Source organism: Phalacrocorax carbo, chromosome 2 (assembly GCF_963921805.1).
Source record: "Phalacrocorax carbo chromosome 2, bPhaCar2.1, whole genome shotgun sequence".
Classification (NCBI taxonomy): Eukaryota; Metazoa; Chordata; class Aves; order Suliformes; family Phalacrocoracidae; genus Phalacrocorax; species Phalacrocorax carbo.
In genome coordinates this window covers 144,636,237-144,651,056 of record NC_087514.1, presented here as the reverse complement: position 1 = coordinate 144,651,056, position 14,820 = coordinate 144,636,237, and the positions used below count along the sequence as shown (strand labels likewise).

Below are 14,820 nucleotides of genomic sequence, written 5' to 3'. Positions count from 1 at the left end.
ATTAGGTGATAAGAATCTCAGACTATCCCGTAAAATCTTGGAACTAGACTCCTATCCTGGCATCCTAGAGGAAGTCAGCAGGATGTTCTTGTAAAGCAAATCATTGCCCTAAATGCTTTTTTGTCTGGGATCTCAGATTTCCTACATCTCTTCTTCTCAAACTACAGCTCTGGCCCTTAACCATTCTCAGCTCTGGAAGGGGAGAACAGGAGACACATGGCCCAGATTCACTCTCACAGTCAGGCCATGAGGCCCGGGTGATGCAAGAGGGGTAGATGTCTCTCATATGATGCTCCTCAAGGGGCTGCCTTAAGTGTGAATAAATAAAAACGCATTTATTTATGGTTTTATGGATTTATAAAAATCCATTTATTGTTATCACCTCTAAGACAATACTTTGACTACCTAGTGCCAGCAGAGAGTCCAATCTTTTTGCAGATCACAGAGATCATGTTTTCTGCTCTAACATTCAATCTAAATCAGAGAGATTTTTAAAGTATTTTTCATCACATTTTTAAGTGTTTTCCAGGTTAAGAAGACTAAGCCTAAGGTGAGAGTCAGGTGAAAAACAGATGACTAGCACTCAAAGACTGTGTGGATATATGTTAATTCTTATATTTCTGAAAAGGAGCAGTTGAAAGACAGCATGTTTAACAAGCACAGAAATTAGAGTATCATTTCATTTTCTGTAGTTAGTGGTGATCTGGGGAAATGAGCTGGATAGGAAAAGAGATGAAAAATACAAAATGAGGGGGAAGGTAACACAGAAGAAAGAAGTAGAGAATGAGGAATTAAGAATCGAAGGGTTTATTCGGTGGGCTGCAGATGTGTGAGAAAATCTTGGGAGCCAGCAACTGCTAGATGTTGCCATGGGTGGAGTTTCAGTGCATCCATGAAATGGTTATGGATGCATACATGAGACTTCTCAGTAAGGGATGCTTCCAGTGCTGTGGATTCTGCTTTTTTTCAGTGAGGTTCTCATCACTTTCATAGAAAAATCTTAAAACCTGTTTGAATTCTTTGCAAACTTTTTTGAAACTTTGCCTCCATCATGTTCTTTCTGTGTCATAGACATGTTCTTTTCAATGAAAAGTTCTGTAACAGGTAAATAGATGGACACCAAAAAATGACCAAAATATCCTCAGTTCTTAAAAGAAGCATGCCACAAGTGGAAAGTGGCTTGAATTGTGCCTGTGGTGCTAAGAAACAGGTCATTAAATACAGAGGAATTACTTAATTGAATGACTTCCAGTTCTTTCCTCTTAAGTCTTTTAGTTTTCTTATTGGCTACAGCATGCATGTACAAAGGAAAATTTCCAAGTGCTTAGTTGACTGATTTTGCTAATTACTCAGAGCTGCTAAAGCACACAGCTCCAAGGGAACTATTTGCTCACAATTTCCTAGATAAAAATGAGAGACTGTGTCCACATTTGGACTGGAAAACATCTTGCACTGGTTCCCCTGCTGCTCTGCGCAGGGTTGCATGAAGTGGGACTGGAATCATGGTACATTTTGTGTATGCATACATGCATATATACTAGCACAGTAGACCCATGCAAATAATGCTTCTATGAGAAAGGAAGAAATCTTCTTCAGTATCTTATTCAAAAGAAATCTAAGATAACTCCGTAGATGATAGTCCATTCAATGAGCAGTTGCTCTGATAACTGAGATTTGATTATTCTGATTACCTTTTTTTTCTATAAAAATGTAAGAGTTGTATAGTTGTGATTGTCATTTTCCACTGTTGAAAGAGCACTAGGGGAATGAGGGATTCAGGAAGGAAGTAATTTGAACTGGGAGGATTTGCAGCTGGCACAATTCTTATTCCATATCCCACATAAGCATTTTCTGTAGAACATGCTTCCTTTATCTTATTTTTCAGTGCTGCTGTTTGACTGTTCATCGTCACCTAAAAGTCTAGGAAAAATCATTGTCTAATAAATCAGTCAAATGTTAAAATATTCTCAGTTAAATGCAAGATAAAATAGTCAGAAGAGAGGATTTCTGTTTAATTTGACCTGATTTTGCTACTTTCATGTCAATAGTAGTCCTCAAAATAACTCTAAAATCTGTTAAAATAAATGTTCTTATATACTTTATTATCATTTTAATTGAATGTCTACATTTACACTTTGCATTTTGTAACTCTGTGGATTAAAAAAAACACTGCACGGGGTGTTACAGGAAACACTGGTCATTGAAACCTCGTGCCTGCTTCTTTCTGTCTATGTACACTTTCTGGTTTGCAAATTTTTGCGGTAGCTTAAGGGTCTCTGTTTCTTGGCTTTTGTAATAACACAGGAAAGCTCCTATTCTCCAACAATAATTTATAATTAAAATTCTGATTGGAAACAAGGCCATTTGTAAAATATAACAAGTTAGGCTAAGTACCTCATCTGAAATTACTTTTTAATGAATATGTTTCATTTCCTTTATTATTTGGTTTGGTTTGTAAATTTCTCCTCTGTCGTACAAAGTGCTGGCCTTTTGAAGTCTGGGGAAGTATTTAGAGTTAGCAGGATACTCCAGGATGCCCTAAATTTCAGGAAGAGTTGTACTTTAGCTGGATGGTATTAAGTTGTTCTTCTCTGGGATCCCTTGCTGCTTTGAGGAGCTGTATTCTGTAGAAAAGTTTCTATCAGACACTGAGTTCATTGTATATGACATAAGAGCTGGAAGCAAGAACAGTTTGTTTCTTCCTAAAGTATTTTGAAACGTCTGCATTTGCAACAAAAACATCCAGTCTTCTGTTCTCTTTTTCAAGGGACTGTCTCCAGTGGTGCTTTCTCTGTTTGACTCAAGGGAAAGTGAATTAACATCAGTGGATAAAGTCCATCATTTTAGTCAAATGTTACATTTTGGAAAAAAACCCACCTCATTAGCAATTATTTTTTAACAGTTTTCTGTCAGCAAACTTCCAACTTTGGCAGAACAAGCATTGAAATTTTATGGCTTTTCTTTAAGCTAAAGATCCTGGAAACTGAGTGAGACTTGACCCTTCTAAAGAAAGGGTAGTATCATTTTAGCACCAAGAGCTACTTTCAGTACTAGCAGATGACAGACTTCTGTGCCAGAACTCACCTAAACTCACCACACTAAAACAAAATCTTGGGATGTGATTTCCCAACTTCTCAACAACTGAATAAGGTTAAAGTTGGCATCTGAATGGGATCCCTCCAAGGAACTTCCAGTTTTTATGGGAAATAAAATGCTGTGATTCAAATAGAAGTGTTAACAGAAGACTACTTGGTCCTTTCTTGAGGTCAGACAGAGAAGGAAAGAAAAAAAAAAAAGCAGATGGAAAGAAAGGTGTCAAAACTGAAGATACTGTTTTCCTTATGTTTGATTTACACCTTGCAAGTTGCCGCAGCGTTTCAGGGAATGCCTTAGCCGACATGTTGTTTGCAAAGCAAGTGGGAAGCCTGGAGCACTATTTCAGGCTCTAGTCCTGAATTCAGTTTTTGATACACCAATTTCCATTGTGACTTTATGAAAGTCAAGGTACCTCAGTTTCGCACCTGTAAGGCACTATTTTGCAAGGTTTTTTAATGGAATAGTGACAGAGGTTATTAGGAATTTTGAAGCAGAGCAGTTAAAAAAAATCTAAAAATGTATTGCAGGGAAGGAAGATGCATAGGATTAAATATCTACAGGCTTTAAATGGAAGTGAGAAAATACATTTATTTACATATCATTACTCTATTTTTATGGGTAATGTATTCAGATACCTCATCAGTGAGAAAGATGTACATGATCAATAGACTGCGTTCCTTTCTCCAAACAGAGGAAGAGTCACTCCCTTGTCTGGAAAGGCCCATCCATCAGAGGAAGTATGAAAATAAATGCACACCCTCGCTAGTTTGTAAAGACTGGGTAGTACTTTATGGAAGCATTGTATTGTTCACCTCACCTAATTCTAATGAATGTGTCCAAATAAAATGCCCTTAAGGGCTCAGGTTTCTATAGTGGTCTTATAGTGGTGTGAAGTAATGCAGCCGATCACTGGCAACAGTTACTGTTTTAACCTGTTTTGAATATTACAGAGTGTCTCACCCACCAACAATTATTTTGCCTCTTCACAACTGGGAACCCAAAGATGAACCTACAAAAGAAGAAGAACTTGGTCCTTTAGTAGAACATATCTATGAGGTAAAAATGCTGCTACAGGACCTCATGCTGCTTCCTTTGAAATCCAGATAAATTTGCTTTATTGTCTTCATCTGCAGCTAGATAAAACCACAAATGTAAATATTCTGACTTTAGCACATGACCCAAATTTAATATGGGAATTCACAATCCCAGTATCTGTTCGTGTTAGTGGAGGAGATATTAGTTTATGCTAGGAGTCTGTCTGACATTTAAGGGATCCATAAACATTTTGGGTCTTTGACAAGAATTAAAAGCAGTGCTTAAAAGCTCATTACAATCAATACCAAATATTTTCAGGGATTTGACTAGTTTCTCACGGGGAAAAAAATGTTTCCTTTAGCATTTAGCTAACCTGAAAAAATCTATAGACATACGGGTAACCTGTTACTTCATTGCTCAGGAAATGTTCTGTTGAAAATAACTCTTAATGTTTGAAGTATACATATTTCTACCTTGTATTTTGTTGGTTTCTTTCTATGGATAATTCATCAATTAGAAGAGTTCAGGTTAGAAAAAAAAGTGGATTGAGAGAACTACATGAAATACAGGCCATCTTTGGACTCTGATGGATGACCTTTATTCTAGGGGGTAAAACAGAGTGCTTCACATATGGTTATAATTCACAAACTAGCACTCAAGAAAATATAAGCAGCTGAGCTTAATCAGCAGTGTAAGATTGCAATTTGCATGACTAATGCTAAACTATAATGAATCAGACTGTAAAACACAAAATATTATTTGTGAATTCCTCATGTTAACGCATATCTCTAAACTGAAAAATCTCTAACAAATCTCCCTGTCTCAAGCGTTTGGGCCATTTGTGGTGCTATATATGTGACTTCAAATGTATTAAAATAGTTACAGTGATTAAAGAAACTGCTTTCATGGCTTACTGATATCAGCAAAGCATAAAAAAAGCCAAAAACCCTTTACTGAAGGAGGTGTAAGATTGAAAGTGGGTTTTATTTGGTTCTAAATAAAGCTCATGAGTCACAAAAATTCTACACATTTTAAAAAAGAAAGTTCTCACATCTCTAGAAACTGTGAGTAAAGCTCCATGGTGTTCTGTTTCTTTAACTCTCAAGCCCAGTGTTAACACATATCTAAACTTTCTGTGGTCATCAGATATTTTCAAATTGTAAACTGGTGTAAGAAAACTGTTTTAATAGCCCAGATTTAAAAATTTCTATTATTTCTATCTTTACTCATTTTCTCAGAATAATGTCCTGGGATGCTACTTTAGGAAAACCAGTTCCTTTTTTCTCTTTTGGGGAAATTTGAACTGAGAAGTGTTGAAAACACACTTCTTAACCACAAAAACTAGTTTAAGCTCTTCTATACTTTCTGTTCCTGCACCCTGAAATGTGATTCTTTTGTGTTCTGAAGTTCAGCTAATATTTTCAAGTATGTTCTGTTAAGGTTAATTGTATGTATTTGTATAGCGTATTTTGCTAGTGTGTTTTGGTTTGAGTTTTTTACACTTTTTTAGGTAATTTCAGCTCTTTCGTATGTAGGAAAAAATGGTAAAGGTGATGGATTTCTTTAATACAGACTCAGACAAAAAAGGTTGTCCTCCCAGATTAGCCACTGGCTTTGTGAATAACATGGAGAGGTCCTTTTCCCCCATCTGCCACAGATTCTCCATCAATAAAATGATATTAATAATCTATACATCTTTCCCAAAGTATTTCAAGGCTGTGGAGATGAAGAATTTGAAAATGTCTAAGTGGTGGTTACTGTGGTTTTTGTTGTTATTTACTGCCTTGGAAAGTACTGATGGTATTTGTTTGACAGCTGCACAATATAGGACCCAGTGCCATCAACAATACAGTTCTCCGTGTCGGTTGGCCTGTTTCCAGTCGAGAAGAATTTCTTCTTTATATTCTTCATATTCAGACACATGGACCATTGCACTGTCAAACGAGCTCTCCTATTAATACAATGCAAATAAAGGTAAGTCAGCCCTTTTTATTTACATCCTTGTTGTCATTTTCCTTTTTCTCTCTACACTTCACAATGGGATGGAGCTTTTGTGGAATTTTTCACAATAACCCTGAGATAATTTCCTGGGTAAGACACAAGATATAGATAGTCTATAATGTTTCTAGCGTGACGGTTGTATTGCTTGGTATGTGTTTGGTTTCTGTACTCTTCTTATCAGAAGAAACTTTCATTTTGATTAGGTATCGCAGTATTAGGTACAGGATAATTTTTTTAATGGACATATGCAGGGTTTTCCTTGGGGGTCGTTTTAACACAGATGACACAAATTTTTAATTTCTCTTGGGACCCTGAAAATTCTTGTGTCCTGAGAAGTACATTAATTCAGAAAGATATCTGTACAGCAGTGCTCAGCAGATGAACTCCCAAGGGTGACATAAACTTTTGTTATGTCAAGGGATGCACATAAGCTCTTCAGTCAAGTCTGATAGAACCTAGTACTGGTTTGTTTATCAAAAGGTCTTACATCTGAACCTGTCAGCAGTGGGGAGAATCCTTTATAGCACAATAATGCAATATTAAATTGAAAGACATGAACTTCTCAGCTGTTTATTCAATAGACAGCAGCCAGCCACCAGGTATTGTAGCATTAAGTATATCTAAAGGGTGTAACGCAATTTTAGGTTTTTATTCTAATACAAATAATTTACTGCTAATTTGTATGGTAATTTGTTTTTTTAAGATCATAGGCTAGTTCAGGTTGGAAGAGACCTCAGGAGTACTCTGATCCAACATCCTGCTCAAGCAGGGTCAGCCGTGATCTCAGACTAGGTTGTTCAGGTCTTTATCCAGTCTGATCTTTAAAACATCCAAGGACAGAGACTTCAAAGCCTCTCTAGACAAATTCTGCTGCTTCTTGATTGTCCTTTCAGGGGAAAGGCTTTTCCCTACATCCAGTCTGAACCTTTCTTGTTTCAACTTATGCCCATTGCCTGTCATCATACCACCATGCACCTCTGTGAAAAGCCTGGCTCCATTTTTGTGCTCACCTTCTCCCTCCGACAGCCTCAGTCCCTCCAAAACTCTCTCATCTCTGGGCTGAACAAGCACTGGTCCCTCAGCCTCTCCTGGTAGAACAAGTGCTTCTGACCTGAGCATCCCTGGGGGCCCTCCACTGAACTTGTGCCAGTATATTGATCTCTGTCTTCTTCTGAGGCTCGAAAACTGGATGTTGTATCTACATGTGGTCTAATGAGTGCTAGGCAGAGGGGAGTAATCATTTCCTCAGTGTAATGCCTTTGCTCCTGTTCAGACGGCCCATGATTCTGTTGGCCCTCACGGCTGACAGGGCACACTGCTGACTCACGTGCAGTTTAAGCCAGGTCTTTTTCTGCACAGCTGCTTCTTAGCCAGTCAGTCCTCAGCATGTTTTGTTGCCAGGGGCTATTTCCTTATATTAAGTATATAATAAGATACATATTTTTATTATCATACGGTATATTTTATATTGTGGTTAAGTTCAACATAGTATGAGATAGTATAATCTGTAAAATGGGAGTCATTTTAGAAGCCTATATATTTTTTACCTGTCTTAAAGTGTTAATTATTTTAATTTTTTGAAGGACATACTTTGAATGTCCTCTAAAGTGAAACTATAAACTAGAATTCTGCATGGAATGTACTCCAGAAATTGAAGTTTTCATGTACTGCCACTCGGTAAAAGGATTCATACAGCCTGCAATTATTTTATGACTTAATATTAACTCATAAAAGTTATAACTTTGTCAGCAACATGACAGTTTTTTTGTTTTTCTACTTGGAAATGATTCTATAATTATTTTAATCAAACCAGCATAAAGGAAAAAATTCCCCTACCAGTTTTTTTGTTTTACTCCTACATATTGTTTGCTGTCCAATTTGCTTCCCCTTCCATGGACATGGTTATTCTTTTATAGCAGAACTGGAGATCTCAGAGTTTGGAGGAAACACTAACACGGGGAAGCCTAGTAGCAGCCTCCTCAGCAAAGTGTTGATATGCCAGTATCTAAAAGCCTGTTTTAAGATCTATGTTTGTGATGGCAGATCCCCCCAAAAGAGCTTGGTTTGGCTCAAAGTCAGAAGATTTAGCAAAACACAGCTCTACATATTATCTCATCAAAAACAAGGTATCCAATTTATTAAGCATAACTGATTCCAGACACTTCTGGAGTAAACAATGCTTCTTGGGTTTAACCAGTAGCCTGTTAAACATCTTGTGGGGAATGCTGCATTCCAAATGCAAAAAGTGCTATACATCTTTTGCATAGGAAGGTATATATACCATATATATACCACAGGAGCTACAAGTCTTTAGCTTTAAAGAGACAGAACTACAATATATACTTAGAAGATTATAGAAAAACTGATGTATACCAAATATATGATGTCTAGGTTTTTGTGTTTTCACCCAGGAAGCCAGAGAGGGCTTAGAATTCCACTCTTTTATTTAGTTTCTCTAGAAGCAAAAGGAAATGAGGGATAGGGGATGAAGAAAGAAAATGTGTCCATTTTGTAGGCAAAAGACAGCAAGTTTGGAAACAGAGAATTTTTTCTATTAATCATTTCCACCTACTTTTCAAAAGTAGTGAGGCGCAAGAAGCTGAGCTGCTGGGTTTCCATTTGCAAGCCTAGCATCTCAAAGCCACCGGTCAGCTCAGGTTGCAAGTGCATGAAAAGGAGTTCAGCATCCCTCCTCCCTAGCCATTGTGTTCTGTTTTAAGTTTCAGTTAAGAAGCTGAGATGGGAGCATTACTGTCAGGAGGGCAGAGCTCCTGGGGGGAGTAGTGCCACAGTTCTTAATGACATTTTCAGGCATTATCTTCTTTTAAGATTTTTTTTTCAGTTCTTTGAGTTCGTTCTTCCTTATCCTACTTGATAATGATTACATCTGTTACATAAACAAGACTGAATTCTTGTGAGGCTTGTGTGAAAACTTCCTGTAGTAATGAAATAATGGTCCATCTGTCTTAGCAGAATATGGCTTTAGATGCCCATCATTACTGCAAGAATTTAAACATCCTTTCCTTATTTCAGTTTTTTCAAAGCACTGAACAGCATGAATACACAAATCAGGTTTCAAATATGTAATGCTTATCTATTGCTTCAGATGGAAAGAGGATACAGAGGCAGCTTCCTTCAGGTTTTGTATAAACAGCAGGATGCCTGGCTCAAATTTCCAAATAAGGCTAAGGACATTATATGCCTGGCTCCTGTTGGATTTCAGAACCTAGATCTCTTAGGGTGCTTGGGCATTTCCCCTTTGAAATGACTTAGATTGTTCAGTTTTGGTTAAAGCAGTATATTCCTCCCCGTTTGCTGAACTGCTGGTCTTGTAGAAAGGTTTCCTTTGTGCTTTGTTGTTTCTTCCACAAAAGATAAACCAAACCTGTGCACACATGGGAAGACCCTTATTTAGGGACTTTACCTTTTCTGTAGCTTATCATTCTCTGAAGGCAGTGAGGGATGTGAAAGGATAATAAAGTTATGAATCTTGCAAAAGGTGTAAAGAGGAGCAAAAGGACTGACCAAAGACATGGAACAGATTGTCTTGCACAAGAGCTCAGTAAACTAGGATGCTTCAATCTAGAAAGGAGGTGACTATGCACAAATACAACCCGCAAGATCAGAAGTGGCAGGAAGAGTGTGGGAGGGGATTGACTGCTCTCTGCCTATTCCTGTACAGGAATGCAGTGTGTTCACTGCACAGGAATTGGAGCATCAAATGAAGCCTGCAGAGCCAGATACAAAAGAAGCAAAAGGAAGTGGTGGTTCATGCAACAGGTATTAGATGTCTGGAACTTGTTGCCAAAGGAAGGAGTCAGGGATAAAAGTTTACAAGTTTTTAAGAGGAAACTGGATAAATTCACAAAAGAGAAGTCCAGTGAAGATTAATAAGTGAACAAAAACTTCATGCCCATCAGGAAGTCCCTGAGCTGAAAACATCTGGAAGGTGAAAGTTATTAGGAGAGAGCATTGTGGTATGCATGCCTTATTCTTATTCCTCCTTCCACATCTGCTTAAAGGCAGTGTTCATGAGGAGAGGGCTCAACTAGATGGACCTTTGGCCTGAGCCAGTATTCCTGACGAGTTGTTGTTTTTTTTCACAGGCTGCTGGCAAAAAGTAGTTTTATGGAGCCAGGGCCTATAAATACCAGAGGTACAGGCAGTGGTTTCCAACTATGGTAGACGAAACAGGGTGACACACATGGCACATTCTCAATAGCCCAGCACTGTAGTACCATGAGTGAGCCATCTGTTGGGGAAGCAGCGAAATAGCAGCTAAAATCCACCGCATGGGTAAGGTGCACCCACTAAGATGACTGTCAGGAGCTAACCTCTGCCAGAGGCAGTGTCTCGTCATGCTGCAGAGCCATTATTACTGTGTGTAAGTCCTGGTCTGGAGAGAAAATAATACCATCCAATGCATTGCTCTTGAATGGTCGCTGACACCTCTTGCATAACAGCTTTTACACAAAGTCCTCTTCCAGAACCTTTCTGGTGGAGTTACACATTGCAGCGGAGGGTATTGCCTGGCAAGAAAAAGAGGAAAGCTAAACCAGGTTTTGAAATGAGAAGTGAGGAACTGGAGAGATCTGGAAATCTACTCAAGGTGACGAGTCTTGGGAGGAGAAATCAGTACAGTTCCCTGGTGAGGAAACTGAGACAGTCCATTGTAATTAAAGGGGGGGAGCAAAGATTTGTTTAAAATAACGTGTGCTAAATATGTGGCGTGTAAAGTAGCTACAGAGACAGAGCTGTACAATTCCATGCCACAGGCTCAAGAAGGATAAAATAATATCTTTAACCTGAACATCTGGGCCACTGGAGAAATTCTGCTTTTAAATTGTTGCAGAAGACATGTATGTCTTCTTTTAATCACAGAGGGCTGGATTTGAACCTTTGCTGTAATAGTTCACTACTGAAGATGCTACCACTCTAGGATCTGTGAAAAAATAAGTAAATATAAAAATCATCTAGTAGTCAAATGGATCTACGTATCTATCAGTTGTGATCATATATTGAGGGCTTCTTCAAAGGCATGTCATTGTATTGTGGTTCTTTTAATTTGTCATCATTACGGAAGCCTATATATGCTGGCAAAAGAATACTGGGAAGAGAATTCCCATGTTATCACATTGAGACGGAGAGATTTACTAGCTATTTAACTGTTCCCTTATTGTAAAAAGGCAATTTTAACCTAATTAAGCAACAGAAAAAAGAAGAATTCTTACTTTTGCTTAAGGGGTTTTTGTCAGTTAATAAATTGTAGTATCTTTCACTTTGCAGGATGCTTTTGACTGAAGATCTCAGACAATGTCAAAATAGTTCCTTCTTTAGCCTCATCATTTTATTCAGATGAATGGTACAAATTTTCCAAATCTAATACTACACAGCATTAGTGCGTGGAAGGTTTTGTGTGTTTAAAGCTGTTCTCTTCCCTTTAGTGCTACAACATGTCTTACAATTACAAACATTTTATTTGGGAATTTTTTTGTTATATTTTTTGTTCAGAGGTTAAAAGAACTGATAAGATGGATCTGATGTAGCTTTTTATAATCTGATGCCCTTAAAGAACAGTCTTGTCTATGTTTGGATGAGTTCCTGTTGAGAACTTATGACAAAGTTCACATATATTTTATTGTGATTTTACATGATTGGATTGTCATAAATTAGAATTTATCTTTCTCTCCAAAGCAATTGAGCTCCCAGGAGTTCTCTGAGGGTCCTTGAAAGAAGCCATAAATGCTAAAACAATAAAAATAGGCTTTAATCAGAGAATAAAAATCAGTGAAGGAAAAGCTGAAGAGAATGCATTTTAATATGAGATTAAAAATGAACAAACTGTTTGTATTATACAAAGTTCTTACCAAAAGAAATCTGTAGCAAGTAATGATCAAAAGTTGTGTTGCTAGAATTCAGATTTCCTTTTTTTTCCTCTTTTACTTTCTAAAGCTGGTAAAGTAATAATATTTCAATAGGCAGATTCTGATCTGAACTAATGGCCAAATTTCAGTGCAGCAACTTTGAATTTATCCTGTTATAGAGATGAGAATCTGGCCCCAAGAGTCTAACAAAATTAAGTACAGCAGTGAAATTGACACCAGTAAAAAGTGGAAAAAAATGTCATCTGCTGTAATTCCTATAACTGGGCAATATCTCGCTGTGCTATTGCTAATCATGATCCTAGCTGAAGACAGTATATTCTCATGGCTGTGTTGCTAAACTGAAAAAACAGTGTTAATCCACAATTCAAGACCCCTGAGAAGGGAACAAATCTGTTAGAACCATTGTATGAGTATGTCATTACCATTCACATTTTTTCTCTTTGCAGTTTGCTATTCCAGAAGACACTCCTGAACTTGCTGCTTTTTTATACAATTCCACACTTTCTCATTACATCAGGAGAAGGGATGTCACAGTGGCAGAACCTCACCGGAAAAACTCTGCAAAAATATTGGTGAGCTATCTAAAAACTATAAACTGGGATTATGCATACAATATATCAAGGTGGCTGTTGGTTTGACTGCAGTTTATTTACAGACTTTTAAATACTCTTGTAAGTGATCTTTAACCTTTCAGTTTAAAATACTGTTTATTACCTATCACCATGCCACAGGATGTTGTCTTACAGATTTTTACATTAAAAATCACACATGCCAAATTCCTGGCTGTCTCACTCCTGGCTGTTTGCAGACAAGCCTCTATGGTGATGCAATGGCACACTTATCACAGGGAATTTCAGCACAGTTTTCGAGAGTGGACCCCTCTCCCATGAATTAAATTTCAGATTCTGACTTTTGAAATTTGGGTCTCCTCTTGCTAATTTGACTCCTAGCATTCTGGCTCTTTTTGTAAAAAGTAGCTCACACTTAAAATGAACGTTTTCATGTAAAGTAACAGTTCTGACGTACAGATACTTTGGAGCATATTTGGAGTACTTACTTACACATGGAAGGGTAAGACTCTTTCCCTTTACATTACCACAGGCAAGGCAAATCAGACAGGTCACTGCATTTTTAACATTCCAGACAATGCTGGAGCAAGAGCAAAGATCTCTCTCCCAGGAAAATAGTTCTGATTAGTCAGTCTGGTGCCTGAGTATTTGGATTTGGCTGTATTTTCCATTCCTGTATTCAACATCCCATCCTTAGCATACTTCAGCATCATAGGTATCTGTTCCCCTTGCCTAGAGGCTGTGTTCAGACTCAGTGACCTTGAGGTCAGCCATGGGATTTGTGCAGTCAGTGCTTTCCATTTATTTTTATGGACCTCGGGCAGAGTTTCTTTCATGCTGTCCAGTTTCTTATTAAGCTGTTTACTGCAAAGCTCATGTTTTAATTCCTTGACATCACTAGAATTCAGTAGGAAGAACAGAACCTCACAGACCTAAGCATTCTGGAGTAAGAGAATAATTACACTGCTTCTGAAAGTTAATTTGGCAATTTTTGTAACAGGAAGAAGATAGAATCTGAAAGTAATGAATACCATAATGTTATTAAGAACAAAATCACAGATTAACCCATTTTAAACAATAATCGCTGTTGATTCCTATGTAATTCTTTCATCAACCTAATACCCTGGGAAGAATCTGATTCCACTGGGGCTGAAGGAAAAATGCCTGGGCTTTTGAAGACATACCAGTCAATACCACAGAACACTTAATCCATTCATCAGTAATATATTAATTATCAGTTATCTTTCTCAGTGATTAGTCTCATATGCTGCCAACATAGAAATTGCTGCAGCAACAGAAAGTGGTTAACAAAGTTCTTAAATGTGTAACGTGTCTGCATCTTAAAATACGAAGCAGAGATTTTTCAGCTGCTTGATGTAGACAGTATTTAGCTGAGTACTTAGTAACATAGAATTGGCACTGTGATGAGCAGTCTGCTAGTACAACATGTTTTTGATAAGCACAAATCAGGATAAGATTGGGTTGCAGTGCTTACCACTGGATATACAGGAGGACTTTTTCAGGACAGGCATAGAAAAGCAATATGTGATTTGTTCAGTTAGAAAGGTGTCCTAAATCTATGTGCCTTTAGCATTGCATACTGCAGGTCCAGAAAAATTGGTTGTTTGGTTTTTTTTACACATTTGAAGTATACATGGAAAATAAATGTTGCTCTGGAAAATGACTAATTAGCAAAAGGTAATTCTTTGTTAAAATTTGGGGGGGTTTTGTCAGAAGTTGTAAGTTAATTTCATGTTCATCAAAGCATTTTCACAGAGAGGAAAAATATTTGGAGAACCTTTTATTCTATTTATACTCTTTATTAAACATTTGGTTTCTCTTCCATTAGTTCTAATGTTACAGTGCTCTGAAAATCACTACAGGCTAAATGCATTACTAAGAAAAATAGAAATATGTGTAGAGGTCCTAAAACGTCAGCCAAAAGTAGACTTTTTTGCATACTAATGATTAATTTTGTTAATATGTGGTTTTGGTCACTATGATTAATGGAACCAGCTCTCCTCCTTCCTGCAAGATAAATAAATCTGGTTGAAGGGTGTTTAAATATGAAAAGCCAAATAAACAGTTACTTTGAAATATTAATTTTAAAAAAAGGTTTGTAGTTTCATTTTCAGACAGAATTAGAAAACAGTGATTAAGCATACAGCTTCTACTTAGAGATTTGTGGGGAAAGCTGTCTATAAAGATCGAGGATTCTTTAAGAGTGTTTTCAG

At 37.4% G+C, this 14,820-nt stretch overlaps 1 protein-coding gene across 3 annotated transcripts in view; it reads left to right on the top strand.

Annotated features, from left to right (window-relative positions):
- ITGA8 (integrin subunit alpha 8) overlaps positions 1-14,820 on the top strand; it is a 127,008-nt gene that overhangs the window by 83,953 nt on the left and 28,235 nt on the right. For all 3 annotated transcript variants that reach the window (XM_064444700.1, XM_064444699.1, XM_064444698.1), the window contains 3 exons: positions 4,047-4,152; positions 5,947-6,105; positions 12,464-12,589. In XM_064444700.1, coding sequence (XP_064300770.1) covers positions 4,047-4,152; positions 5,947-6,105; positions 12,464-12,589 — 391 coding nt within the window. The remainder of the gene's footprint in view (positions 1-4,046; positions 4,153-5,946; positions 6,106-12,463; positions 12,590-14,820) is intronic.